Source organism: Ranitomeya imitator, chromosome 1 (genome assembly GCF_032444005.1).
Source record: "Ranitomeya imitator isolate aRanImi1 chromosome 1, aRanImi1.pri, whole genome shotgun sequence".
Taxonomy (NCBI): domain Eukaryota; kingdom Metazoa; phylum Chordata; class Amphibia; order Anura; family Dendrobatidae; genus Ranitomeya; species Ranitomeya imitator.
The window spans coordinates 274,699,237-274,727,213 of NC_091282.1; the positions used below are offsets into that span (position 1 = coordinate 274,699,237).

Below are 27,977 nucleotides of genomic sequence, written 5' to 3' on the forward strand. Positions count from 1 at the left end.
AACTGCTTTGAAGAGGTTATCAAGGACTTTCTTATTTTTTGCTATGAAGCTAAGATCTTACAGACAAGTAAATGCTAACTGAACCTAAGATGAAAACAAAAGAAAAATGCCCTGTAGTAAATAAATCAATAAATAAGTAGTAATAGCACTTGTATATAACATAGGGTACTCAGTTAACACTATCTTGATTAAAAAAAGCATAAAAGCCATCCCAACACGACAAGGTGTACCCAGTCGGGCTGGTGCCTAATTCTTGTAGTTCAGCTCACTATATGTCAGCAGACATCAAAATAGATAAAGGCAGAGCAGGACCAGGTCCAGGGTGTTCAGACTCCCGCCCTTTTTAAAGCTATATGAACAAAATTAACAACTCAAAAAGGGGAGCCATACACTTGTTTGTACAAAGTGAAAGAAAAAAAATTGAGCTGGACCATATGTTGGCATAAGTGTAATTCATAGGTGTGCATTCTCACTGAGGCCATTTACCTGTCTGTTCTGCTCTGCGCCAATCTCTGCCAGCTCAGAGTGATCACAGACCGCTCCTGTCATCAATTATGCTGCTTCATTTGACCTCATGTGAACAAAGCAGCTCTTCTTCTCCCATTGTGCATTGTCAACAGGACGGCACTGTAGAGATCATGTTGATTAACAAATGGCTCATGCACTTAGTCAGCGTGGAGCCATTTGCCAATCGGCATGACCTCAACAGAGATGCCCCCTCAACAGAGCAAAGAAGAGAAAAAGAGTTGTTCTGTTGACGTGATGCCATCGGAAGCTGCAGAAGTGCCAGTGATTTATGACCGCTCTGTGCCGGCAGAGTTCGGCACCAGGCAGTAAAGGCAGATAATTAGCAATTGCCTGTGTGGAATTTCTAAGTCCCATAGCAGAAAATAACCAAAGTCCCAGATAACTCATTTAAACCAATGCTTGAGAAAGGCTCACAGAGGCTAAAATGTCGCAGAGATAAATAAAAAGGGTAATTTAATACGCTGTCTTTATCTCCTTAGTTCAATTCTAATTGTTGAAAATCAGGATCTGAGTACAAATCTCCACTCACATTTCATAACAGACATTAAATTACTATCCGTGACATGCTACAACATTAAAGGGAGTGTTCATCTTATAGACAGAAATTGGTAAATGCATGAACTGTTAAATTGGGCTGGGAAAAGCGTAAGTATTTACATATTTCATTCCTACTGTGACAAGTAAGACAACCATCTGCCCTTCTTTTGCTCTCGTAAACTATGAACGTGGCTATTATTGCTTTCTTATGATGTACAGTTAGGGCCAGAAATATTTGGACAGTGACACAAGTTTTGTTATTTTAGCTGTTTACAAAAACATGTTCAGAAATACTATTATATATATAATATGGGCTGAAAGTGCACACTCCCAGCTGCAATATGATAGTTTCCACATCCAAATCGGAGAAAGGGTTTAGGAATCATAGCTCTGTAATGCATAGCGTCCTCTTTTTCAAGGGACCAAAAGTAATTGGACAATGGACTCTAAGGGCTGCAATTAACTCTGAAGGCGTCTCCCTCATTAACCTGTAATCAATGAAGTAGTTAAAAGGTCAGGGGTGGATTCCAGGTGTGTGGTTTTGCATTTGGAAGCTGTTGCTGTGAGCAGACAACATGCGGTCAAAGGAACTCTCAATTGAGGTGAAGCAGAACATCCTGAGGCTGAAAAAAAAGAAAAAATCCATCAGAGAGATAGCAGACATGCTTGGAGTAGCAAAATCAACAGTTGGGTACATTCTGAGAAAAAAGGAATTGACTGGTGAGCTTGGGAACTCAAAAAGGCCTGGGCGTCCACGGATGACAACAGTGGTGGATGATCGCCGCATACTTAATTTGGTGAAGAAGAACCCGTTCACGACATCAACTGAAGTCCAGAACACTCTCAGTGAAGTAGGTGTATCTGTCTCTAAGTCAACAGTAAAGAGAAGACTCCATGACAGTAAATACAAAGGGTTCACATCTAGATGCAAACCATTCATCAATACCAAAAATAGACAGGCCAGAGTTAAATTTGCAGAAAAACACCTCAAGAAGCCAGCTCAGTTCTGGAAAAGTATTCTATGGACAGATGAGACAAAGATCAACCTGTACCAGAATGATGGGAAGAAAAAAGTTTGGAGAAGAAAGGGAACGGCACATGATCCAAGGCACACCACATCCTCTGTAAAACATGGTGGAGGCAACGTGATGGCATGGGCATGCATGGCTTTCAATGGCACTGGGTCACTTGTGTTTATTGATGACATAAGAGCAGACAAGAGTAGCCGGATGAATTCTGAAGTGTACCGGGATATACTTTCAGCCCAGATTCAGCCAAATGCTGCAAAGTTGATTGGACGGCGCTTCATAGTACAGATGGACAATGACCCCAAGCATACATCCAAAGCTACCCAGGAGTTCATGAGTGCCAAAAAGTGGAACATTCTGCAATGGCCAAGTCAATCTCCAGATCTAAACCCAATTGAGCATGCATTTCACTTGCTCAAATCCAGACTTAAGACGGAAAGACCCACAAACAAGCAAGACCTGAAGGCTGCGGCTGTAAAGGCCTGGCAAAGCATTAAGAAGGAGGAAACCCAGCGTTTGGTGATGTCCATGGGTTCCAGACTTAAGGCAGTGATTGCCTCCAAAGGATTTGCAACAAAATATTGAAAATAAAAATATTTTGTTTGGGTTATGTTTATTTGTCCAATTACTTTTGACCTCCTAAAATGTGGAGTGTTTGTAAAGAAATGTGTACAATTCCTACATTTTCTATCAGATATTTTTGTTCAACCCTTCAAATTGAACGTTACAATCTGCACTTGAATTATGTTGTAGAGGTTTCATTTCAAATCCAATGTGGTGGCATGCAGAGCCCAACTCGCGAAAATTGTGTCACTGTCCAAATATTTCTGGCCCTAACTGTAACTGTTATATTTTACCACATGCCCGACTCCTCTACTTTCTGTTTCTCTGCAGGTGCAGGGCTTGAGCCGAAGCAGGCAAAAGCCTCCTGTACCTGAGCATGTGATATAATAATTCTACATGTGCACAGAAAAAGCAAAGCAGTCACTGGATATAATCATATGATCAAAACCAATTTCATCATATAAATGCGATGATAGCCAAGTTAGTCATTCATGCTGTTAAAAAATGGCCAGCCGAGTGTCTTAGGCTTCTGAGAACAACCTTACAGATTAATACATTTTCGGATTTTCATCTGTAAAGTGAGTGATAAAACCCTTTGGCACAGCAGACCTAATTATTGATTACGGGCACTGTATATAATCATTGTATTTTAATGACTTATACTAAGCAAATAGGGTAGACTCTTGGGTTTTCCTACATTAATAAGGTTATGCATCATTGGCCAATGTGATGCCTGTTACTTCTATAAGGATTCACTATATCAAGAAAGAATTTCAATGCAATAAAAAGGACACATGCAGACCACCCAGGTATTTTAAAATAACACTTATTTTTAATATCTTGGACATATATCCCTTTGACATGTTCAACACATCTGTTATTAGCTCTCCACACAATGACTTCCTGAAAAGCATTTAATAAAATCTGTTAAGTTACAACAGCCAATTAGAGGTAGAGAAGAGGAGAAAGCGCATTAGGATTGTCCAATAATGAAAGAAGAGGTGTGTCACAGACTACCTGAGATTCTCCATAGTCCCTGTAGTTAAGTTGCAGTCACAGAACACACCTCTGGCCTAATGGAGATGAGCTAAAAAGCATCTAATCAGCAATATCACAGAACAAAATAGGATATCATCATTATTTTTTAGTTAGGGACTTAGATATGCTGTTTGTGCTGCTGACCGTGGAGTGCCTTTAAATGCAATCTGTCCCAAGATTTCACAATACAGAGCCAGAATAGAGCTCAGCTAGACCCAGTTTTGTATATTCTGAAAGATATTAACTGAAAAGCTGGAACCCACCTTGCAGAAAGGAAGAGGGCAAATGAAATGAAGAGGGTATTGGGAATTAATGGATAAAAGAGAAGGGCACTAGTTAACTATACATTTATTGTGATTTTTTGGAAGTGATCTCCAGGATCACTTTAACTCAAAATTTAGATTAAAAGAATACTGAGTTAATATGTTTTAACCAGTTTTCTTATGGGAAACTTTTCAGTATTCTCATTTGTTTCAGCACCAGCTCAGCTCATTATAATTTCACCTTGAAATTTGCAAAAATTAGACTTTCTGATAGTATTCCACATATTAGAAAAGTGGTACATAAACCTGCTGAGAGAATAAAGTTTAAAACAAACCATATTAAAACATGCTGAATTCTATCTAAAGAAGTCTTCGAGATGATGTAGTGTTGGCCCCACATCGGGGGTGCCTTTTGGCCATAAATGTCAGGAAATGAATGAACGCAATCATTCAGGAAGACACAGCCAGTGGCATGTTTTCAACTGCTCTACCGTATTGATTTGGTGTCACTGTCATCTTCTTAGTAATGTTTCCATGTGTTTTACTGTTTTGTTTTCCCCCAGTCTCATTTGATATGGCTCTTTAAGCCGTCTGGTGTTTGATATAATAAATAATAGGGACAACCACTCTTATAAGTTCAATAAAATTTTGTTCAGTGCCATCATGGGACCCTTTCTTATGTGTTCCAAATATTTTTAAGTATAAATAAATTAACTCAATTAATATTTAGCATGATTTTTTTTATAGGGATGAACATTATAATCAATATTCATTAAATTAATGCTGTCCTAACTATGGGCATTATGATATATCAAAAGACACACATTAAAACATAAATCGTACTATGAAGTGCTGAAGCGTATTAGAGAAGACATAGTTTTAAAAAAGAATGAGAGAAAATGTCCACTGGTCAGTTTTTCTCAGGCTTCTCCCTGCCCAACTTAGCTTAAAAGCAGATATTCTGCTCACAAAATATTGTGAGCCAAGCTGACACTTTTCCTGATGCCCTTTCCCAAACTATGGGGGCAATTCATCAAGCCCGTTTAGCCAGAGAATTAGAGTAGAAAAGTTGCAGATTTTTTGCGCAATGCATTTTCATGTCTGCACCGTCTAGAGCAGCCCAACAGATTCACTTTTACATACAACGCCTACAAATATACAAGCATATATAGGATGTAGCCAATGGCTGCCAAGTCTGACGCAGACCTAATATAATATAGTAAAAGGTAATTTTGCCAACTAGAATATATATACAAGTTTGCCTTATCTTAGTATTAGTAGATAAAGCTAATAAACTAATTAAATTAAATTTGGAGAAGTACATAAAAAAGCCACTAAAGAGTTGTATAGAATTAGTAATAGAAGTCCAGGAGATTACATTTTAATACTAATTACATCTAACCACCCTGGTTATATATTATGTGCATGCTGCTGCTTTACTATATATATTTTTTTACTTTTTTGCTTTTTTTTTTTCAGATTAACAGCTAAAGCCGTGGCAGTGCTCTTACCAATCCTTGGAAGCTCTTGGATTTTTGGAGTCCTCGCAGTTAATGAACATTCAATAGTGTTTCAATACATGTTTGCCATCTTTAACTCATTGCAAGTAAGGTTTGAAGATTTTTTTTCATATCAGAAAGGGGTCGACTTAAATTATGCATGTAAAAAGAGAACTTTCCTGATGTTTACCTTCTTATCTTCCCATTTATTTGAGCGACAAATTGTGAACGGAAAAGTAGACCAATTTTATGGCAACAATTTGAGGAAGGGTTTTTCATTATTAGGGAATGTTCACACTGCATTTTTTACCACCATTTTTTGTGCGGCAAAACTTTGCAAAGCGCCCTTACAAAACACTCAAAAGAATGGCCCTGTTCATTTCTATATGATAACAAATTGCTGTTCATATGGTCATGCTTTCGAGCTTATATCAAGTGCTTCAAGCTTTCAAAAGACGCTGATCATTTAAAGTAAGTAACATGTACAGTTAGTCTTTGGTTATTTTCCGCTAGGAACATGCTCAATACTCTATAACAGAAGTCTATGGAATATTCCTAGGAATTCTTTCATGCTTAAAAAGGATTTCCATTACAAAAAAATATAACGTTACCTTCACTGGATAATTGGTTGAATAATTTTTTTTTTTTCAAAACGCCCCAAAAATGCTGATGAAACAATGCTCAAAAAATGCTGGCAGAAGAAAGTGCCCAAAACATACCCAGAGAAAAAAATCAGGAAACAACCAGAACAACACCAAAAATATGCAGGCAGAAAAAAAATGCCCAAAATATGACTTGAAAAAGACTCAGGAAACAATCAGAACTGCTTAAAAAAAGATGCTTCCGGTTTCCAAAACTCCAGAGTAAAGGAAAGTTTTTTCATTGGTTAATTGTTTAATTAAAGTTTTTTAAAATGCTCCAAAAGTGCTGATGAAACAATGTTCAAAAAATTCTGCCAGAAAAAAAGGCCCAAAACACGCCTCCCAAAAAAAGTCAGGAAACAACTAGAACTGCTTAAAAAGATGCTTCCGCTTCCCAAGACTTCAGAGTAAAGGAAAGTTTCCTAAAGTGTCTTCTGCTTAAAACATGGATGTTTTTGACCACTGGAAAAAGATGCAATGTGAAGATATCCTTACATTGAAAATGTATCCTTTTAAAAAGTGACATGCATAAAGAAAGATATCCTTGGGCACTTTCTAACCGCTGTTAAGTCAATTATTTCATGTCACTGAAAATTCACAAAAACTCCCATTTGGGTGAATGGGTGGAAAAGGTTAACAATATTATGAAAATAGAAAACATTTTACAATCACCTTGAAGCATTTAGTTTTGCCAGTGGACATGTTGGATATTATTCAGTGTGGGGAATAATCTGGTAATCTGGTTGTCAGCAAGCAATATTTAAAATAGAATGTACAGAATTCATCATCTTTCCCCCATCTCACGTGACCCCCCCAACGAACCTATCCATTACAGTAAATGGCTGCCCACTCTCCCCAATCCCACAAGCTCGCTGCCTTGGGGTAATCCTTGAAGCTGATCTCTCCTTCAAACCACATATCCAAGCCCTTTCCACTTCCTGCCGACTTCAACTCAAAAATATTTCACAAATTCGTTTATTCCTCTACCAAGAATCTGCAAAAACCCTAGTCCATGCCCTCATCATCTCTCGCCTTGACTACTGCAACCTCCTGCTCTGTGGCCTCCCCTCGAACACTCTTGCACCCCTCCAATCTATTCTAAACTCTGCTGCCCGACTAATCCACCTGTCCCCCCGCTATTCCCCAGCTTCTCCCCTCTGTCAATCCCTTCACTGGCTCCCCATTGCCCAGAGACTCCAGTACAAAACCCTAACCATGACATACAAAGCCATCCACAACCTGTCTCCTCCATACATCTGTGACCTTGTCTTCCTGTACTTTCCTGCACGCAACCTCCGATCCTCACAAGACCTCCTTCTCTATTCCCCTCTTATCTCCTCTTCCCACAATCGCATACAAGATTTCTCTCGCTCATCACCCCTACTCTGGAACTCTCTACCACAACATATCAGACTCTCGCCTACCATCGAAACCTTCAAAAAGAACCTGAAGACCCACCTCTTCCGACAAGCTCACAAACTGCAGTAATCGGCCAAACCGCTGCATGACCAGCTCTACCCTCGCCTACTGTATTCTCACCTATCCCTTGTAGATTGTGAGCCTTCGCGGGCAGGGTCCTCTTTCCTCCTGTACCAGTTATGACTTGTATTGTTTAAGATTATTGTACTTGTTTTTATTATGTATACCCCTCCTCACATGTAAAGCACCATGGAATAAATGGTGCTATAACAATAAATAATATTAATAATAATAGTGGTAGATCTACTCTTCTCTTAAGTGCTAATTTCAATAAGTTTTGGATTTTTTTATCCCCTCCCCCACCATCTTTTTTTCCTTCCCATTCTTTCTCTTTCTACCTTCCTTTCTTCTTTACAATCCTCTAGCACACACATAATATTTTGGTTCATGTAAGAGCTTACATTAATAACTCATCAAGCTGGTTATACCTATATTCCAATGTTTAATTATAATTTAATATTAACAACCATCAACTTTTTTATTGTTATTATTGAGCGTAATTGGAATGTTCTGTTTCCATATCAATGTTGATAAAACCAATTAAAACCCAATAAAAATATTTAAAGTGAATAAAACAAAAGTGACATGCAAAACCTAAGTTTGCTAAGTTTGTTGGGGAAGAAATGTACAGTCCTTATCAGACATAAGGTTTGTTATTGCCTTTATTATCATTGTGGCTAAATCAATGTAATGTATTATTTCAAAATATTGAGGCATAATGATATTGTCAACCACTCGGAGTTCTTCCAGTTCTGGAGAATCATTTTAGGATGGGTGTTTGGATGATTGCTGCAATTTTGTGTGATATTATATCATTTTATATGCTAATTAACAATTAAAAAAAACAATCATTTAGTGTGATGGCCAAGCTTAGCTATACTACTGAGTATAATTGCATCCATTAAGTATCCACAAAGGGCCAAATAATGGGGCTGAAAAGCACACTTCTTAGTTCCTTTAATTCTATTTGCCCCCCTCTTTGGCAATTTAGAGTTATAATTAGTGGGTATATTCATAACTGATGTCCTCATTTCAGTATATAAAGAGGACATATTTTCTTCTTTTACAAGATGCAATTATGGTGGAGAGCAGCAATGGGGGGGGGGGTATACTGAAGTAGATTGATTAAAACTGTAGTATTGACTACAGTAACCCATTACCTTCCAGTCCTTAATTTTCTTGTACTGTTTGGAAAATGTGGAGAACCAGAAACTTTTCATAAGCAGCAGCTAATTCATTCCTTTGCTGTAGTCTTTACAGGCTGTATGTAGATTGTGAGCCCTCGCGGGCAGGGTCCTCTCTCCTCCTGTACCAGTTGTGACTTGTATTGTTTAACCCCTCTGTGACCTTAGACGTACTATCCCGTCCAGGTGCCCTGGGCCTATCTGACCCTGGACGAGATAGTACGTCATAGCGATCGGCAGCGCTCACGAGGGGAGCGCCGCCGATCGCGGCCGGGTGTCAGCTGCTTATCGCAGCTGACATCCGGCACTATGTGCCAGGAGTGGTCACAGACAGCCCCGGCACATTAACCCCCGGCACACCGCGATCAAAGATGATCGCGATGTGCCGGCGGTGCAGGGAAGCACCGCGCAGGGAGGGGGCTCCCTGCGGGCCTCCCTGAGCCCCCCGCAGCAACGCGATGTGATCGCGTTGTTGCGAGGGTCTTACCTCCCTCCCTCCCTGCTCCTGGCCCGGATCCAAGATGGCCGCGGATCCGGGTCCTGCAGGGAGGGAGGTGACTTCACAGAGCCTGCTCAGAGCAGGCACTGTGAAGCCTGCAGCGCTGCAAGTCAGATCAGTGATCTGACAGAGTGCTATGCAAACTGTCAGATCACTGATCTGTGATGTCCCCCCCTGGGACAAAGTAAAAAAGTTTAAAAAAAAAATTCCAAATGTGTAAAAAAAAATAAAAAAAAAATTCCTAAAAAATGAAAAAAAAAATATTATTCCCATAAATACATTTCTTCATCTAAATAAAAAAAAACAAAACAATAAAAGTACACATATTTAGTATCGCCGCGTCCGTAACGACCCGACCTATAAAACTGGCCCACTAGTTAACCCCTTCAGTAAACACCGTAAGAAAAAAAAAAAAACGAGGCAAAATACAACGCTTTATTATCATACCGCCGAACTAAAAGTGGAATAACACGCGATCAAAAAGACAGATATAAATAACCATGGTACCGCTGAAAACGTCATCTTGTCCCGCAAAAAACTAACCGCCATACAGCATCATCAGCAAAAAATTTAAAAAGTTATATTCCTGAGAATAAAGCGATGCAAAAATAATTATTTTTTCTGTAAAATAGTTTTTATCGTATAAAAGCGCCAAAACATAAAAAAGATATAAATGAGGTGTCGCTGTAATCGTACTGACCCGAAGAATAAAACTGCTTCATCAATTTTACCAAACGCGGAACGGTATAAACGCCTCCCCCAAAAGAAATTCATGAATAGCTGGTTTTTGGTCATTCTTCCTCACAAAAATCGGAATAAAAAGCGATCAAAAAATGTCACGTGCCCGAAAATGTTACCAATAAAAACGTCAACTCGTCCTGCAAAAAACAAGACCTCACATGACTCTGTGGACCAAAATATGGAAAAATTATAGCTCTCAAAATTTGGTAACGCAAAAAATATTTTTTGCAATAAAAAGCGTCTTTCAGTGTGTGACGGCTGCCAATCATAAAAATCCGCTAAAAAACTCGCTATAAAAGTAAATCAAACCCCCCTTCATCACCCCCTTAGTTAGAGAAAAATTAAAAAAATGTATTTATTTCCATTTTCCCATTAGGGCTAGGATTAGGGTTAGGGTTAGGATTAGGGCTAGGGTTAGGGCTAGGGTTAGGGCTAGGGTTAGGGCTAGAGTTAGGGCTAGGATTAGGGCTAGGGTTAGGGCTGGGGTTAGGGCTAGGGTTAGGGCTAGGGTTAGGGCTCGGGCTAGGGTTAGGGCTAGGGTTAGGGCTAGGATTAGGGCTAGGGTTAGGGCTAGGGTTAGGGCTAGGGTTAGGGCTAGGGTTAGGGATAGGGTTGGGGCTACAGTTAGGGTTGGGGCTAAAGTTAGGGTTAGGGTTTAGATTACATTTACAGTTGGGAATAGGGTTGGGATTAGGGTTAGGGGTGTGTCAGGGTTAGAGGTGTGGTTAGGGTTACCGTTGGAATTAGGGTTAGGGGTGTGTTTGGATTAGGGTTTCAGTTATAATTGGGGGTTTTCCACTGTTTATGCACATCAGGGGCTCTCCAAACACGACATGGCGTCCGATCTCAATTCCAGCCAATTCTGCGTTGAAAAAGTAAAACAGTGCTCCTTCCCTTCCGAGCTCTCCCGTGTGCACAAACAGGGGTTTACCCCAACATATGGGGTATCAGCGTACTCAGGACAAATGGGACAACAACTTTTGGGGTCCAATTTCTCCTGTTACCCTTGGGAAAATACAAAACTGGGGGCTAAAAAATAATTTTTGTGGGAAAACAAAAAGATTTTTTATTTTCACGGCTCTGCGTTATAAACTGTAGTGAAATACTTGGGGGTTCAAAGTTCTCACAACACATCTAGATAAGTTCATTGAGGGGTCTAGTTTCCAATATGGGGTCACTTGTGGGGGGTTTCTACTGTTTAGGTGCATTAGGGGCTCTGCAAACGCAATGTGACGCCTGCAGACCAATCCATCTAAGTCTGCATTCCAAATGATGCTCCTTCCCTTCCGAGCCCTCCCATGCGCCCAAACGGTGGTTCCCCCCACATATCGGGTATCAGCGTACTCAGGACAAATTGGACAACAACATTTAGGGTCCAATTTCTCCTGCTACCCTTGGAAAAATACAAAACTGGGGGCTAAAATATAATTTTTGTGGAAAAAAATATTTTTTATTTGCACGGCTCTGCGTTATAAACTGTAGTGAAATACTTGGGGGTTCAAAGCTCTCACAACACATCTAGATGAGTTCCTTAGGGGGTCTACTTTCCAAAATGGTGTCATTTGTGGGGGGTTTCTACTGTTTAGGTACATTAGGGGCTCTGCAAACGCAATGTGACGCCTGCAGACCATTCCATCTAAGTCTGCATTCCAAATGGCGCTCTTTCCCTTCCGAGCCCTCCCATGCACCCAAACGGTGGTTCCCCCCCACATATGGGTATCAGCGTACTCAGGACAAATTGGACAACAACTTTTGGGGTCCAATTTCTCCTGTTACCCTAGGGAAAATACAAAACTGGGGGCTAAAAAATAATTTTTGTTTGAAAATGTTTTTTTTATTTTTATGGCTCTGCATTATAAACTTCTGTGAAGCCCTTGGTGGGTCAAAGTGCTCACCACACATCCAGATAAGTTCCTTAGAGGGTCTACTTTCTAAAATGATGTCACTTGTGGGGGGTTTCAATGTTTAGGCACATCAGTGGCTCCCCAAATGCAACATGGTGTCCCATCTCAATTCCTGTCAATTTTGCATTGAAAAGTCAAACGGCGCTCCTTCCCTTCCGAGCTCTCCCATGTGCCCAAACAGTGGTTTACCGCCACATATGGGGTATCAGCGTACTCAAGACAAATTTGGACCCCATAAGTTGTTGTCCATTTCTTCTCTTACCCTTCGGAAAATAAAAAATTGGGGGCGAAAAGGTAATTTTTGTAAAAAAATATGATTTTTTTATTTTTACGGTTCTGCATTATAAACTTCTGTGAAGCACTTGGTGGGTCAAAGTGCTCACCACACCTCTAGATAAGTTCCTTAGGGGGTCTTCTTTCCAAAATGGTGTCACTTGTGGGAGGTTTCAATGATTAGGCACATCAGTGGCTCTCCAAACGCAACATGGCGTCCCATCTCAATTCCTGTCAATTTTGCATTGAAAAGTCAAACGGCGCTCCTTCCCTTCCGAGCTCTCCCATGCGCCCAAACAGTGGTTTACCGCCACATATGGGTTATCAGTGTACTCAGGACAAATTGGACAACAACTTATGGGGTCCAATTTCTTCTCTTACCCTTCAGAAAATAAAAAATTGGGGGCGAAAAAATAATTTTTGTGAAAAAATATGATTTTTTATTTTTACGGTTCTGCATTATAAACTTCTGTGAAGCACTTGGTGGGTCAAAGTGCTCACCACACCTCTAGATAAGTTCCTTAGGGGGTCTACTTTCCAAAATGGTGTCACTTGTGGGGGGTTTCAATGTTTAGGCACATCAGTGGCTCTCCAAACGCAACATGGCGTCCCATCTCAATTCCTGTCAATTTTGCATTGAAAAGTAAAATTGCCCTCCTTCGCTTCCAAGCTTTGTCATGCGCCCAAACAGTGGTTTACCCCCACATATGGGGTATCGGCGTACTCAGGACAAATTGTACAACAACTTTTGGGGTCCATTTTCTCCTGTTACCCTTGGTAAAATCAAACAAATTGGAGCTGAAGTAAATTTTTTGTGAAAAAAAGTTAAATGTTCATTTTTATTTAAACATTCCAAAAATTCCTATTAAACACCTGAAGGGTTAATGAACTTCTTGAATGTGGTTTTGAGCACCTTGAGGCGTGCAGTTTTTAGAATGATGTCACACTTGGGTATTTTCTATCATATAGACCCCTCAAAATGACTTCAAATGAGATGTGGTCCCTAAAAAAAAAATGGTGTTGTAAAAATGAGAAATTGCTGGTCAACTTTTAACCCTTATAACTCCCTAACAAAAAAAATTTTTGGTTCCAAAATTATGCTGATGTAAAGTAGACATGTGGGAAATGTTACTTATTAAGTATTTTGTGTGACATATCGCTGTGATTTAATTGCATAAAACTTCAAAGTTTGAAAATTGCGAAATTTTCAAAATTTTCGCCAATTTTCTGTTTTTTTCACAAATAAACGCAGGTACTATCAAAGAAATTTTACCACTGACATGAAGTACAATATGTCACGAGAAAACAATGTCAGAATCACCAGGATCTGTTGAAGCATTCCAGAATTATAACCTCATAAAGGGACAGTGGTCAGAATTGTAAAAAGTGGCCTGGTCATTGACGTGCAAACCACCCTTGGGGGTAAAGGGGTTAAGATTACTGTACTTGTTTTTATCATGTATACCCCTCCTCAAATATTAAGTGCCATGGAACAAATGGCGCTATAATAATAAATAATAACGATAATGATAATACATATGTATTCATAAATATATATATATCTCTCATGTAAAAAAAAATCTATATATATATATATACACTATATGTATATGAAGTGTAGTAATTGTCATTTTTCTTATTTTAGGGATTTTTCATCTTCCTATTTCATTGCCTTCTGAATTCGGAGGTAAGTCGTATATATATAAAACAAGCTGAGTGCTAGATGCATAGATCATAAAACGAAACACATGTTGCCCTTGTCACTTCTGCGTGAGAAAATTAATAGACATGCAAAACCTTTAATATTTTCAGTGTCACGTTAATTTATAAAATCCTCATCACTCTTAGAACATCGCCTGTGAGATTTATATCTTCATTTCATGCCGCCCCGTGCATTTTCACACCTCAGTCATTTTGTTGAGACTGGATGACAAGGTGGAGAATACTAGAAACTAGCCCCTAACTGTCTTAAAAAGTTTAGATCATCATTAGCTTCTGTAAGTGTCAGTTAAAAAATCTGAACATTTCTCCTGCTTTTACATGTTATTCTCTAAAGCATTTCTTTTTCTACTTTCCGCTCTTTCCAAAAAATTTGTATCACTTTCATAAATATTAAATTTGTTATAATGCTAAGATAATTGATCAAACGAGATCTCTAGGGAGATAGTAAGACTTGAGTGTTGGATTAATGCAGATGTCAGATTTTTTTTTAATGCATATCCTCAGTACAGCACTACCCATGATGTTTCTGTCAAGTGCCTCAGTATATCATAGGATTAGTTAAAATGATTCTTTCAATTTTGTGTCTTGTTAGTGATTTGCTATTTTGATGAGCTTGTTCATAGCTAATACTTAAGTTGTCTTTGTGCTTTTTGAAAGCGATTTCCTAACTTTGCCCAAACAACTTACAGCCTGACATACCTTCATTATGGCAAGAAATTGACTAAGAAATTAAATAGTTTAAGACAGAAAAATATTTAGAATTGAGAGTCCTCAGTGGTTGATACCTTTTAATGGCTAACTGAAAAGATGGTAACAAATTGCAAGCTTTCGAGACTACACAGGTCTCTTCATCAGGCAAAGACTAAAACAAATTCTGAAGAATCACATATTTAGTCCATTATTTTTCTATCTACTGGCTAACACGGTACCAAGATATATTTCTTTCCTGTATCAATATAGTTTAAGACATTCATATACATTAATGTGATACTTAAAACTCGACTCCTATGAATACAGTAGCCCAGAAACCATGGTGGCATATGGTTATTTAAGTAAAACTGCTGAGCTTCTTATGATTTGAGCTTATAACTTTGTTAGTATTGGTGATTTCGCTGGTATTACAATTCAGTCTATGTCTTCTATGTGCTCAGATTCTCATTTTTAAGCCTTTATATTTTTGTGAACAGCTTACCAGTTACCACAAAATACTGTCTCTTAATTATATCCATTAAGGAGGTATATACTACATTGGTATACAGCTTCGTACTTTATGTTTGAGGCATACTTTTAGTGGATCATTTCAAGTGCCCTCGTGGATGTCCTATGAATCTAGCCTTAAAGTCATCTGATAGTTTAAATATCAATAAATTGTTAATTAGCAATCAATTTTCACGTGTGTGATATATCATATTCTTTTTATTTTAAGGTGAGAGCAGCATTCAAGCACAAAACGAAGGTGTGGTCCTTGACAAGTAGCTCTATTCGGAACATCAATGTGAAGCCTTTCAACTCTGATGTAGTAAGCAACAAATAAAAGGTCTCATTAATCACCACTCCAGCATTTTTGTATTTCCCCTCTGTTAGTAATCAGTAATTTGAGTGTAATGTGTATTAAAATACTTACTCATCGCTGTCTTCTACTGTTTCCAGCACTGCTCCGGTTCTCTTCCATAGCTCTGATTGTTGTGGATAGTTCGTTACTTTCTTAATGTTAGCATATAAGAGTCTCATTCTGATTCTCACAGATTTAAATTGCAGAAGTTACTTTCATTTAACACAGAAGAAGCTGTATGAGCCAACTAGTCACTGTGATGTCATGTTGCAGGAGAGGACTAAGGTAGCGCTGGAGATGGCAAAAGACCACGATGGGTAAATAATTGAATGCACACACTTTAATCACATTACTGATTACTAACTGAGTGGGCAATAAAAACAATGAAGTGGTCTTGCAAATAATTTTGTTTTGTGACTAGAAGTCTATGTCTAAAGGTACCGTTACACTAAACGACTTACCGCTGTGCTCTGCTTTACGGCCGGCGCTGACAGTCAGTGCAGGGAAGTTGATGGCGGGGGACGTGACAGACATCGGAATGTGAGTATGTACTGTTTTTTTTTTAACTTTTACAATGGTAACCAGGGTAAATATCGGGTTACTAAGCGCGGCCCTGCGCTTAGTAACCTGATATTTACCCTGGTTACAAGTGAACACATCGCTGGATTGGCGTCACATACGCCGATCCAGCGATGACAGCGGGTGATCAGCGACCAAAAAAAGGTCCTGATCATTCCCCAGCGACCAACGATCTCCCAGCAGGGGCCTGATCGTTGGTCGCTGTCACACATAACGAGATCGTTAGCGGGATCGTTGCTACGTCACAAAAAGCGTGACATTGCAACGATATCATTAACAAAATCGTTATGTGTGAAGGTACCTTAAGTAAAAATTCTTATTAGGTGTTAGTTCAATTTTTCACGCTTTCCTTATATATGATATACACATTCAGACTGATGTAAACACATGATATAGACATACTGAATAGTACATGTGATCTGCTACTGTGTAGAGCTGGATCAGGAGCTGAGCCCATTTCATACATGGAAAGGGGCCAACTGAGGTATTTAGCCAACACTCACTGGTAGCTGCAACGATTGAAGGCAGTTTCGATCCCTGCATTTTAACATCTTAAATACCAAGATGAGTGATGTCATCAAGATAGTAAGACAGAGCTGAGCGCACAACCACTGACATTGTGCTGACCTCTGGTGAAGGACTTGGTGTCTGCCATCTATGTGCTACTATGAGGCAAAGCTTCACAGAAATTTGCTATACAGGGTGGGCAATTCATATGGATACACCTAAATAAAATGGGAATAGTTGGTGATATCAACTTTCTGTTTGTGGCATATTAGTATATATAAGGGGGAAAACTTTTCAAGATGGGTGGTGACCATGGCGGCCATTTTGAAGTTGGCCATTTTGGATCCAACTTTATTTTTTCCAATGGGAAGAGGGTCATGTGACACATCAAATTTATTGAGAATTTCACAAGAAAAACAATGGTGTGCTTGGTTTTAGTTTCAGTATATTTTTATTTAGAAACTTAGAAAACCAAGTTTAAATTTGAATATTGTCCTGTGCAAGGGACTTTAGAATTACAGATTCACAAATATAACTACAGCTACTATTAAAGGGGAAGACAAGACAGAGACGGAGGGAGGGAAAAATACATAGGATTTATCAAAATATAATCTGAAAATTACATCTGCCAGCGGGTACCCTTAGATGAAACAATTACTTGGTTTTAACGTAACTTTATTCTTTCATGAGTTATTTACAAGTTTATGATCACTTATAAAATGTGTTCAAAGTGCTGCCTATTGTTTAACTCTCTTCTCCCACTCTTGACACACTGATCGCAACACTGCAGAAGAAATGCTAGCACAGGTTTCCAGTATCCATTGTTTCAGATGCTGCACATGTTGTATCTTCACAGTATAGACAATTGCCTTCAGATGACCTCAAAGATAAAAGTCTGAGGGGGTCAGATCAGGAGAGCTTGGTGGCCATTCAACTGGCCCACGATGACCAATCCACTTTCCAGGAAACTGTTCATGTAGGAATGCTTGGACCTGACACCCATAATGTGGTGGTGCACCATCTTGCTGGAAAAACTCAGGGAACTTGAGACCAATAGCGGTGGTTTTGTTTGCTAACTTCACCATTCACAAAAAAGTTTGCCTCATCACTGAAAATAATGTTCTTTGTAAACTGAGGGTCCTGTTCCAATTTTTGTTTTGCTCATTCTGCAAATTCAGTGTGCCAATCTGGGTCTTCCTCATTGAGATACTGCAGCAGCTGGATTTTGTAAGGGTGCCATTTGTGAGTAGCTAATATCTGCTGAAGGGATGTTTGACTGATGACACTCTCCAGTGACATGCGGCGAGTGCTATGCTGTGGACTCTTGCTGAATGAAGCCGGGACAGCCACTGATGTTTCATCAATAGTGACAGTTTTATTGCATCCACATTTTGGCAAATCCAACACTGAATCTGTTTCACAAAATTTCGCAAGCAGTTTGCTAACTGTAGCATGGGAGATGGGTGGTTTTGTAGGGTGTCTTGCATTGAAATCTGTTGCAATGACCTGGGTACTGAGTTCACCAGACATCAACACAATTTCTCCTCACGTGATAACCTCTGAGACATGTCAATGGCTGTAAACAAAGAGAAACTTTTAAAGAACTCATGAAAGAATAATGTTATGTATTAAAACCAAGCACACCATTGTTTTTCTTGTGAAATTCTCAATAAGGTTAATGTGTCACATAACCCTCTTCCCATTGGAAAAAATAAAGTTGGATCCAAAATGGTAGACTTCAAAATGGCCGCCATGGTCACCATCCATCTTGAAAAGTTTTCCCCTCCCATATATTAATGTGCCACAAACAGGAAGTTGATATCACCAACTATTCCCATTTTATTTAGGTGTATCCATATAAATAGCCCACCCTGTATTTATGAAACATTGCAATAGAAAAGTTTTGCCACGTACAGTACCTCAAAAGGGGCTTGGAAATGTTAAACTTTAAAAAAAACACACATAAAAGTTTGAATTATTACTTTCTCCTATTTCTGAATTAAAGAAAAAAACATTTTGTATCACTGTGCCATTAATTGTCCATAGTTTGAAAATATAACAATATTAATCATTTTATGCCATGAAATTGAAAGTGAGATTGTCAGCTTGCCCTCCAAAAGAATATAACAAAACGCAACTAAAACATTGTATATAGCCCAAAATTATACCAGTAAAACTACAGCTTTGTCACACATAAAAGCTATATATGAAAGCTATTGTGACATAAACCAATTTTTTTTCAAAAGAAGCAAAACAAAAAAAACCCTCTTCATTAGTATGGTATAATTATAATCAAACTGACCTGTGGAATTAAGTTAACAGGCTGTCCAGTAGCCATAAATCATGTACCTGAGGAGACGAAAACTAAATCTCCGAGCATTAACAAATACTCAGAGACCACCCGAGCAATGAGTACACTCGCTCATCACTACTGGTGACCATTACTTGTGACTTCTGGCCAGTCAGAAGCTGCAGTCACAAGATTGGACTGGAGCAAAGCCAATAAAAGTTGAATAACACTACAGGCAAGGCCCCTAGATTAAAAGCAACACTCTAGTGTTGCAATAAAAAAAATGTCATTGTATGTCTATACTGAAGCATATACCAGAGCCTACCATTAGAGATGTACAGCAATTAAAAAAGACAAGAACATAGTCTGAACACAGCCTGATGTAAATTGCAGTTTTATGGATAATTAAAGGGGTTTTCCCATGAACAAAAGTTGATTTTAATCAATAGATCTTGGACTAATAATGACTTCCACAATTGGATGTGTTTAAATAAAATGTCCCTGTGCTGAGATAATCTTATAAATGTGTCCCTCCTGGGTTCTGTGTAATGGCCGTGTCTGATCATGCAGGAACATGATCTAATCATACCACATCTCCTGGGCAGGGGAGGAGAAAAAACACTATAGAGACATTACAGTATGGGATAGCAAATTATTATTTCTTTGAAGTAAAACATTGTTTAAAAACAAGCAGGGAATGGTTTACCTCACAGAGAGAATAATTTGTGATCCCACGCTGTAATATCTGTATACTCTGTTTATCTGTTTAGCTTCCTCCCCTGCCCAGGAGCTGTGGTATGATCAGACCATGTTCCTGCACGGTCAGACACAGCCATTACACAGTACACAGCAGGGGCACATTTATAAGATTATCTCAGTGCAGGGACATTTTATTTAAACACATTCAATTCTGGAAATTATTATTATTTCAAGATCTATTCAGTAAAATCAACATTTGTTCATAGGAAAATCCCTTTTATTCATTTAGATTTACAGTATAAATCCTCATGTTATCCCTTTTTGTTTTTTCAGCTATTATACTGCTTTTGTGAACTTTTAAGGGGTTGACCCTCTGTTTTATGACCTCGTCTTGTTCCACATTTCTTCTGCAACTTTGAATGTCTAACTACTCTTTTGTTTTACATCTCTTCCTGAACACTAGGTCTTGAACTCTATAATTTCATGTCACTTTTAGATACAATTTTGACATTGTCTCAGTTTCTCTGGTTCTGGCATCATTGATACCTCTATCATTAATTCAATAATGAGATTCTATTATATCCATTGATCTGTACAGTGATAAAAAAATATAGAGAATAACACCCTTGGGACTTTACAAAGGTGACCAAACATGTACATGATAGCATTTTGAGTTTACAGATGCATAACAGTTGCAAACAATGCAAATTTTACTTTAGTATAGTGTATTTTACATTGTTCATTTATTAACATTTGTTAAAGAACGATAACTTTTGAAAGTAATAACTGGCATCCTGTGCACTTTTGTTTTTGCCTGCTAGATGTATGGGAATCGAGCCAATACATTTCCAACCAAGATGAATACGTGGGAGAAAAGCAGCAATTCAGCCAACAGAATTGACTTGTCTGCCGTCTGATTTTGAGAGAGGTTTACCGCCAACAATGAATTCACTGGAGACCTTCGTGTACATAAGTTTGTCTTTCTTTAATTCAGCTCAAGGTGCCTTCTCTTTACTAATACTAAGAAGTTTCCACCATGTTTTACTACAGGGACTGTTTTGATTTTTTAGCTTGAAGAAACCAATTTGTCTTCAAGCATGCAACTACAAAGACACAACTCGAAATAAAATGTCGTTCACTGTTGGCAGCAAGTACCAAAATGCCTTAGAGACCATCTTCCTCTAAATATCTAGGAAACAACAAGCAAGAAAGTAATGTTGTATTGTGCAATAGACTGCATTACTAAACTCATCACTGCAGGATTATTGTGTTATAGTGAAAGACAGTTCAGATTCTTGCGTGCTGAATCCATCACACATAGAGCAGTTCTTCTGTAGACTGTCACGGTCACAATACATTGTTTAGCTGGGTACTGATGATATTCTATTTTACCAGTCTTTTTTATGAAACGCAAATTGGTGGACAGGTAACACAATGATACCTGATTTGATATATTCATTGTGTAATTAATTGCTGTGAATAAGATTGCACCTTAATTTACACCTCTATTGATGGCATCTTACGAAGAAACAAGACATTTTACCTGCTGCTCTCCAATGTTTCCTCTTCATAACCAATATGGCTAATATACTGTTAGAGGTGGACAATTACTGTAGGCTTGCTTTGTTTTAGAGAAAAAAAAATGTTGTAAAATGGACTCAAAAGTTTATGTACGATTTACTGTGCATTCTGTTGAATTTTTGGTATAGTTTCAAATTTCCACATTTAGTCATTTTATTGCAGTAACAAACTCTATCACTATCACACACCAGAGATTTTAAGAATTGAATGGCATGATAAGTTAACCATTTTTGCAGTTAATCTGAAGCAGCAGTGATATTTTAAAACTGTTGTATAGTTTAGAAAAATCATGGCCAAATATCCTATTAGGGAATTCTGAGAAAATAGAAGGCTGTAGAGAGACTACAGAGATAATGAGGCATATTTACCAATGCTGTCTAATTCTTAGACAATGCAAACTTAAGCCTCCCACACACATTAGACTGATGTTGGCTGCACCCACCGATATTGATGGGTTATGTGAACACTTTAATGTGTATTGGGGTGCCCACTAACTGATTATTGGGGAGATATCCATCAGTCATATCAATATCTGTCTGCTGACTGCCTTTTTCTCTTTGAGATAAGCAACCCACAGAGGTGTCTGATGTTTGCTTTCTCGGAGAAGAATTAGCGCTCGGCCAAACAAGCACTCCTCCGTATGGGAAAATCAGCCAAATGATCGGCCAAAACTTTGCTCGGCTGGCAGCTGTCTGCAAAGTGTAAAAGAGCCTCTAGAGACTAGTAATCCTTGACATGCACCTGACCGATTTATCAAACTTTATGCTGATAGATCTTTCATATTTGTTGTCTATCTAGTCTACAGCATTTTTTAGCTGCCTTAGACTGAGTTCACATTTCTATTAATCATTCATTTGAAACTGATCCTGTAAAGAAGAAAAACACATCACTTCCAAACTGATGAACAACTACTGTACTTAAAAACTTCTCCATTCACTTCGACTTTATTGGCTTAGCAAACCATCAATTTTGTTCGGCTAAAAAAAACTGCTGGTGGATCCGTATGATAAACCAATAAAAGTAATGTGAGTGGATCAGTGCAGCAGTTTTTCACCAGTTTGAAAGTGATGCCGTTTTCTCAACATGCTGGCCCATAGAATAAAATGGCAGAATCAATTTACCTATGCGTGTGATAAATTCATGAAAGAAAATCACAAATCATTTCATCAGTGCATACAAATGGGCAATGAGAGAGCAAACTGCAAATTAGGTGAACATTTTTGTCACTTCCTTTAACGTTATTTATTAACCATACAATAAGCTGTCAATGTATATTATGCAGCCCAGCTAAGAGAAAAGGAGGATACAGCTAATTATTAAGGGTAAATCTTTAAGAGGTTAAATCAGCTGTCTGTAAAGAGATAATCAAAGTCTCTCACGTCATACACACGGACAGACATTCAAGAGAGGCTGTGACATGACTTAATTTAGCTGTTGCTTAAAGCTTCCTCCTTCTAAGCCATAATACACACAAATCTATTTTACATTGCCTCTAATACACCATTAAACATGCAGTAAGAAACAGCCATAAGACTAAACCACACATTATCATGCTGGACGCTCTCAATATCTACTCACACAGTGCTATTTTTCAGCCATGAAGTCTCACAATGCTGTTAAAATAAAGAGACAGCAGATAGCACAACTTCATCCTCTCTTTCTTAGAGCAAAACCTGTTATCTCTAAAGAATTTTTTTAGTTTTCCTAATTATATATATTTGAGAAATATTTTGTACCTTGGTAGCATTTTGCCTCATGAAGTTTTCCATGAGGGTTATAGGTCCTCTTAAAGCTTCTGAACCAGGATAAAAGGCTATACGTTGCACATTTTTCCCATGCTAATATAATCATAAATCAATAAAGTTATGTGTTCTCTATAGACCATATACAATTTCTACTGAAATTTGCTTTCTTCATACCCAAATCTCAATATTATATGGTGATATTATTTCTTATCTTGGGTCAAAGACCAAGAATTTTATCAAAAAGTTCTGTTCATCTTAATGATTTGGGGCAACAAATAGATGCAAAGACAAACCAATAATTCCTTCTAACATGAATTTGATTTTCTTTTTTAACACATAGCTACATGACTAATGCTGAAAATAACATTTCATATATACACAGTCCTGGTTATGACCTGCATTTCCTAGTAAAGTATTTTCAGCCTAAGTTTTAACTATCTCATTAAAATCAAATTGGTCTCTGTGGGACTAATAGAGCAATTTTATAGTAATGTAATGCTATCCAATTCTAGTTAACAAATAATATGTCACGTCATGAAACCAATCATACATTCTAGCAGTGGGATAAAAGAGAATTATATGTTAGTTACATTATTCACTCTGGTATATAGAGTTGCAGTTTGGTTGTTGTTATTTTTTGCTTAAAGTGGTCAAAGATTTTGTAATAATCTGTTGAACATTACTGTGAATGAAAACAACCATTATTATTATATCAAAGATCCTTATATTAATGCTTTTATTACTCCATTAGTCTTAAGTAACAAAAAAAAATCCCTGAAGCCATTATCTCTTATTGTAAGGTTAAAAAAGTAAACCTAGTGCTGAGTGCATTGTAATTTACTGTATAACCCAAGATACATTAGCATTTTGGACTGAGGATCCATCTATAATAATTTAAGATAAGCAATTTTTCTGACAGCCACATACTGCTGATCCAAGGCCTTGAATATTTATGCGACAAATTACATCCAAATTCAGGCTTGCTTGTAGTGGAACCAAATGCATTGCACCTTCCATTTCCGTGATGAAGATTGTAGCTTTGATATTACCAACTATTTTTATAATATCTTTAAATCATGAGGTCAGAATTGTGATAAAAGCTTAAACAGTATGTATGTATCGGAAAATGAATGTTCATACATCATGATATATTATATTTTGCCGCCGTGTCACATCTCGTGAGCAAAACAATATAGTTCAGCTAAACAAAAATAAAATAAATGGATTAAATTAAAGCAAAATTCACACTTTGTAAAAATTTTCTGGTATATTGTGCAAAAATGTTTTTATCATTTTAATTGACCCAAATTGCTAGTTACGACTTGCAGCAACTCAACTAATTGGGAAGAACAAATGATGGATAACCAGATTTTCAGAGCTCCTGCTTTCCATCAGAAGAGAGGACACAAGACCACTGTGACAGTCCCTCTGCTGTCTCCTCTGATAGAATATAGACTGAATTCTTTTGAAGGAACTAAAAGTGAAAATTGGGTTTTCTTTCAGCTGATCTTCCTTGTTATCCAAAGTTTATTGTCTAGGAAAGCTGAAATGTCTGTCCGCACATTTTGTTTGGCACAATATGTTGGAATCAAGTTTAAACCATCAATATTTTATATATACATATATATATATATATATATATATATATATATATATATATATATGTATATATATATATATATATATATATATATTTATTTTATTCAGCCTTGCATTAGATCAATGTATTACATAATTATTTTTATATGTGAATCTTGGATGCATTAGGATGTACACATAGGTGGTATGTGCTGTTGGAGTAAATACATTCTTTGAAATGATGATGAGAATAAGGTTTTTTATTCATAACGCATTTCAGCACAGTACTGGCATCTTTACCAAGTGATAAAACATTTGATTTTTTTCACTTGATAAATGCATTGAAATGCATTGTAAATAAAATACCTTATTCTTATCATCATTTCTGAAGAATTAATTTGCTCCAGCAGCCTATCCCACCTGCGTGTCCATCCATCTGGATCCAATATATCCCAGAGGATTTATCCACCAGCCACGGGGCAGCAGCAGCTGTTTTGCTTCATGCCTATATAGGTGAGCCTAACCTGCACTCTCCTACTCTCCCTCCATATGGTATCACTCTATTGTGCGCTGTTTCTCACTTCTAGATTTATTAATATGAATCGTGGACAGCTTTCTTAAATATAAGTTATGTAACTTACTTGATGCTATATTCAAATTATTATTAAATTATTGATGCACTAAGTGGCATTCAGATGACCTGCTGCCTTGTATTTCCTTTGACCTGTACAATTTTGTATGCAATATATTCTTTATGTTATATTAAAAAACATTGATGTGTTTATGTTGATGCTTTATTGATAGTCAAAAGACTTGATGAGTTCAAATTATGTGTGACATAACACAAACATGAAATATCAAAACTATTCTATAGGGATGAGAGAATCTATTCAATTGGAATTGAATTTTAATATAATATTTCATAAATCTGTATTTGCCAAAATGCAGAACTTTTTGTAATTCGCTGCTTTGCGAATTCAGCAAAATGGCATGCCCACCAAAGTTTCTTCAATTGTCCACTTATAAATCGAATATAATCCCTCAAGAGGCAGATTAGAAACAACCAAATAACTACAGTTCTGCTCAAAAGTTTACATACCCAGGCAGAATTTTTGCTTTCTTGGCCTTTTTTTTTTAGAGAATATGAATGATAACACCAAAACTTTTTTTCCACTCATGGTTAGCAGTTGGGTGAAGCAATTTATTGTCAAACTACTGTGTTTTCTCTTTTTATCCCCTTAATAACCTCGGATATGCTTTTTAACGGTGGCAGTTAAGGGTACTTATGCCTCAGCGCCACTTTTCAACATCGCTGAGAAATAAGTGTACTTCTCTGGGGTCCCGACTTTCACCGGTAGCAGAGACTCCAGAGAACATGATTCGGGTTGCTTTTTACCGACCCCAGTGTTGTGATCGCTGTTATTAACGGAATAACGGCGACAGAAAAAAAAAGTCAGATTTCCCATTTAATTTCTCTCTCCTCTGATGTGATCGCACATTAGAGGAGAGAGAAATGGGGTCCCCCAATCTCCCCCGCTACCTCCAGTGTTCCTGGATCCTCCTGCTTCCCCTCTGTGAAGTCCCCCGGTTGGCACAGTGCGACCGCCGAGATCTGCCGGCCAGCACCCAGCCACAATAGGAAATTTTTCCTTTTCGTTCATTTTGATCACTGTGATACACCCTATCACAGTGATCAAAATAAAAAAAAAGTAAAGCAAACCTCCTTTATCACCCCTTTAGTTACGTAAAAATAATAAAATAAAAAAAGTATTTATTTCCATTTTTCCATTAGGATTGGGCTAGAGTTAGAGTTGGGCTAGGGTTAGGGTTGAGCTAGGTTTGGGGATAGGGTTAGGGTAGGGGCTAGGATTAGGGTTAGGCTAAAGTTAGGGTAGGGCAAAAGTGAGGGTTGGGCTAGGGTTAGGGTAGGGCTAATGTTAGGGTTGGGCTAAAGTTAGTGTTGGGCTAAAGTTAGCCTCAGGCTAAAGTTAGGGTCAGGCTAAAGTCAGGTCCCCTACTGTATGACACTAAGAACAGAATATTTTTTGTGGCCTCTGGATCAGGCCTCTACAGCTTAATTTCAACCCAACAAAATGACAAAGTGTTTTACGTTGGGTTGTTAACTTTTTGCAACTGAAAAATTATATATTTTTTATAAATGTGCTTTTAGTTCTGCAGACAGTTTCATATCACTACAACACTAAATGAAAAGGTGGGGTACAGCAGGCTGTTTCTCATTTAGCTAGTGAAAAAATATTAAATAGAATGCAATACTTTTGCATGAAGCACAATAGAAGCAGTGCACAACACGCTTGCCCTGCTGGCTTTGTCTGTGGACCTCAGTAACATAGTAACATAGTAATTAAGGTTGAAGAAAGACTTTAAGTCCATCTAGTTCAACCCATAGCCTAACCTAACATGCCCTAATATGTTGATCCGGTAATGGCCAAAAAAAAAGTGCTGGAAGGTAAATTTAACAATCACACTAAACACTAGCTAACTATACTATCTGACTGATATACAACTTCCTAGCACAAGGAGCAGCCTCCCTGCGCTGTTACAGTGTCAAAATGGTGCTAAAACAAGATGTCCATTATTTATATGGAGATGGACATGTGATTTCAGCAGCCAATGACACAAACCGTTGTGTCAGGACATTGTGGGTGTTTACTGCTCCCTGATTGGCTAGCCGCAATGTGCACACATAAAGTTAGGGAAAAAAATGACTGTTTACAAGAATGCTGCGCCTCTGAGCAAACCCCCTCCTCTCATTAAACATGTTCCAAATGCTCATGATACATTTATTGGCATGAATGCGTTTAGCCGACACACCACGTGACCCGGTCTGTATAAAGTCCCATAAGATCAATGCGCCCTCTCTGCTTTGTGAAGAGTGTCCTCTAACAGCCTTGTGTGGTGTGCCACAACAGTCCTATGTAGAGTGCCATAACAGTCTGGTGCAGTGTGTCTGTAATACAGGATGTTGTAACGTGCCTTAATACAGGCTGGTGTAGCTTGCCCGTAATGCAGCCTGGTGTAGTGTGCCTCATAATGCAGGCTGGTGTAGCATGCTTGGATTACAAGCTGGAGTAGTATGCGTGTAATACAGCCTGGTGCAGCTTGTCCATAATACAGCATGGTGTAACATGTCCGTAATACAGGCTGGAGTAGGGTGCCCATAATACAGCCTGGTGTAGTGTGCCTGTAACACAGAAAGATGTAGAGTGTTCATAATTAGTGTTGAGCGATACCTTCCGATATTCGGAAATATCGGTATAGGATTGGATCAGCCGATATCCCAAAAATATCAGATATCGCCAAAACCGATAACCGATACCAATGCAAGTCAATGGGACAAAAATATCGGAATTAAAATAAACCCTTTCTTTCCTTGGAGGTTAATTCTACATGAAGGAAAAGAACTAAGAATAATGTAGGATGTATTGGGGGAGGTGGAGGAGACGTTAAAGGCATAGAGGTTTAGCAAATGGAATAGCAGGACTTATTTTTTTTAAGACGTTGGGAGTTACAAAGATATTGACTATG

At 38.1% G+C, this 27,977-nt stretch overlaps 1 protein-coding gene across 1 annotated transcript in view; it reads left to right on the top strand.

Annotated features, from left to right (window-relative positions):
* Positions 1-24,496, top strand: part of ADGRD1 (adhesion G protein-coupled receptor D1) — a 1,443,566-nt gene extending 1,419,070 nt beyond the window's left edge. Inside the window, exons 22-25 of the mRNA XM_069756056.1 lie at positions 5,438-5,564; positions 13,824-13,865; positions 15,327-15,419; positions 20,349-24,496. Of these exons, the coding sequence (XP_069612157.1) occupies positions 5,438-5,564; positions 13,824-13,865; positions 15,327-15,419; positions 20,349-20,444 (358 nt within the window). The 3' untranslated portion in view covers positions 20,445-24,496. The remainder of the gene's footprint in view (positions 1-5,437; positions 5,565-13,823; positions 13,866-15,326; positions 15,420-20,348) is intronic.
* Positions 24,497-27,977: the final 3,481 nt, after the last annotated feature.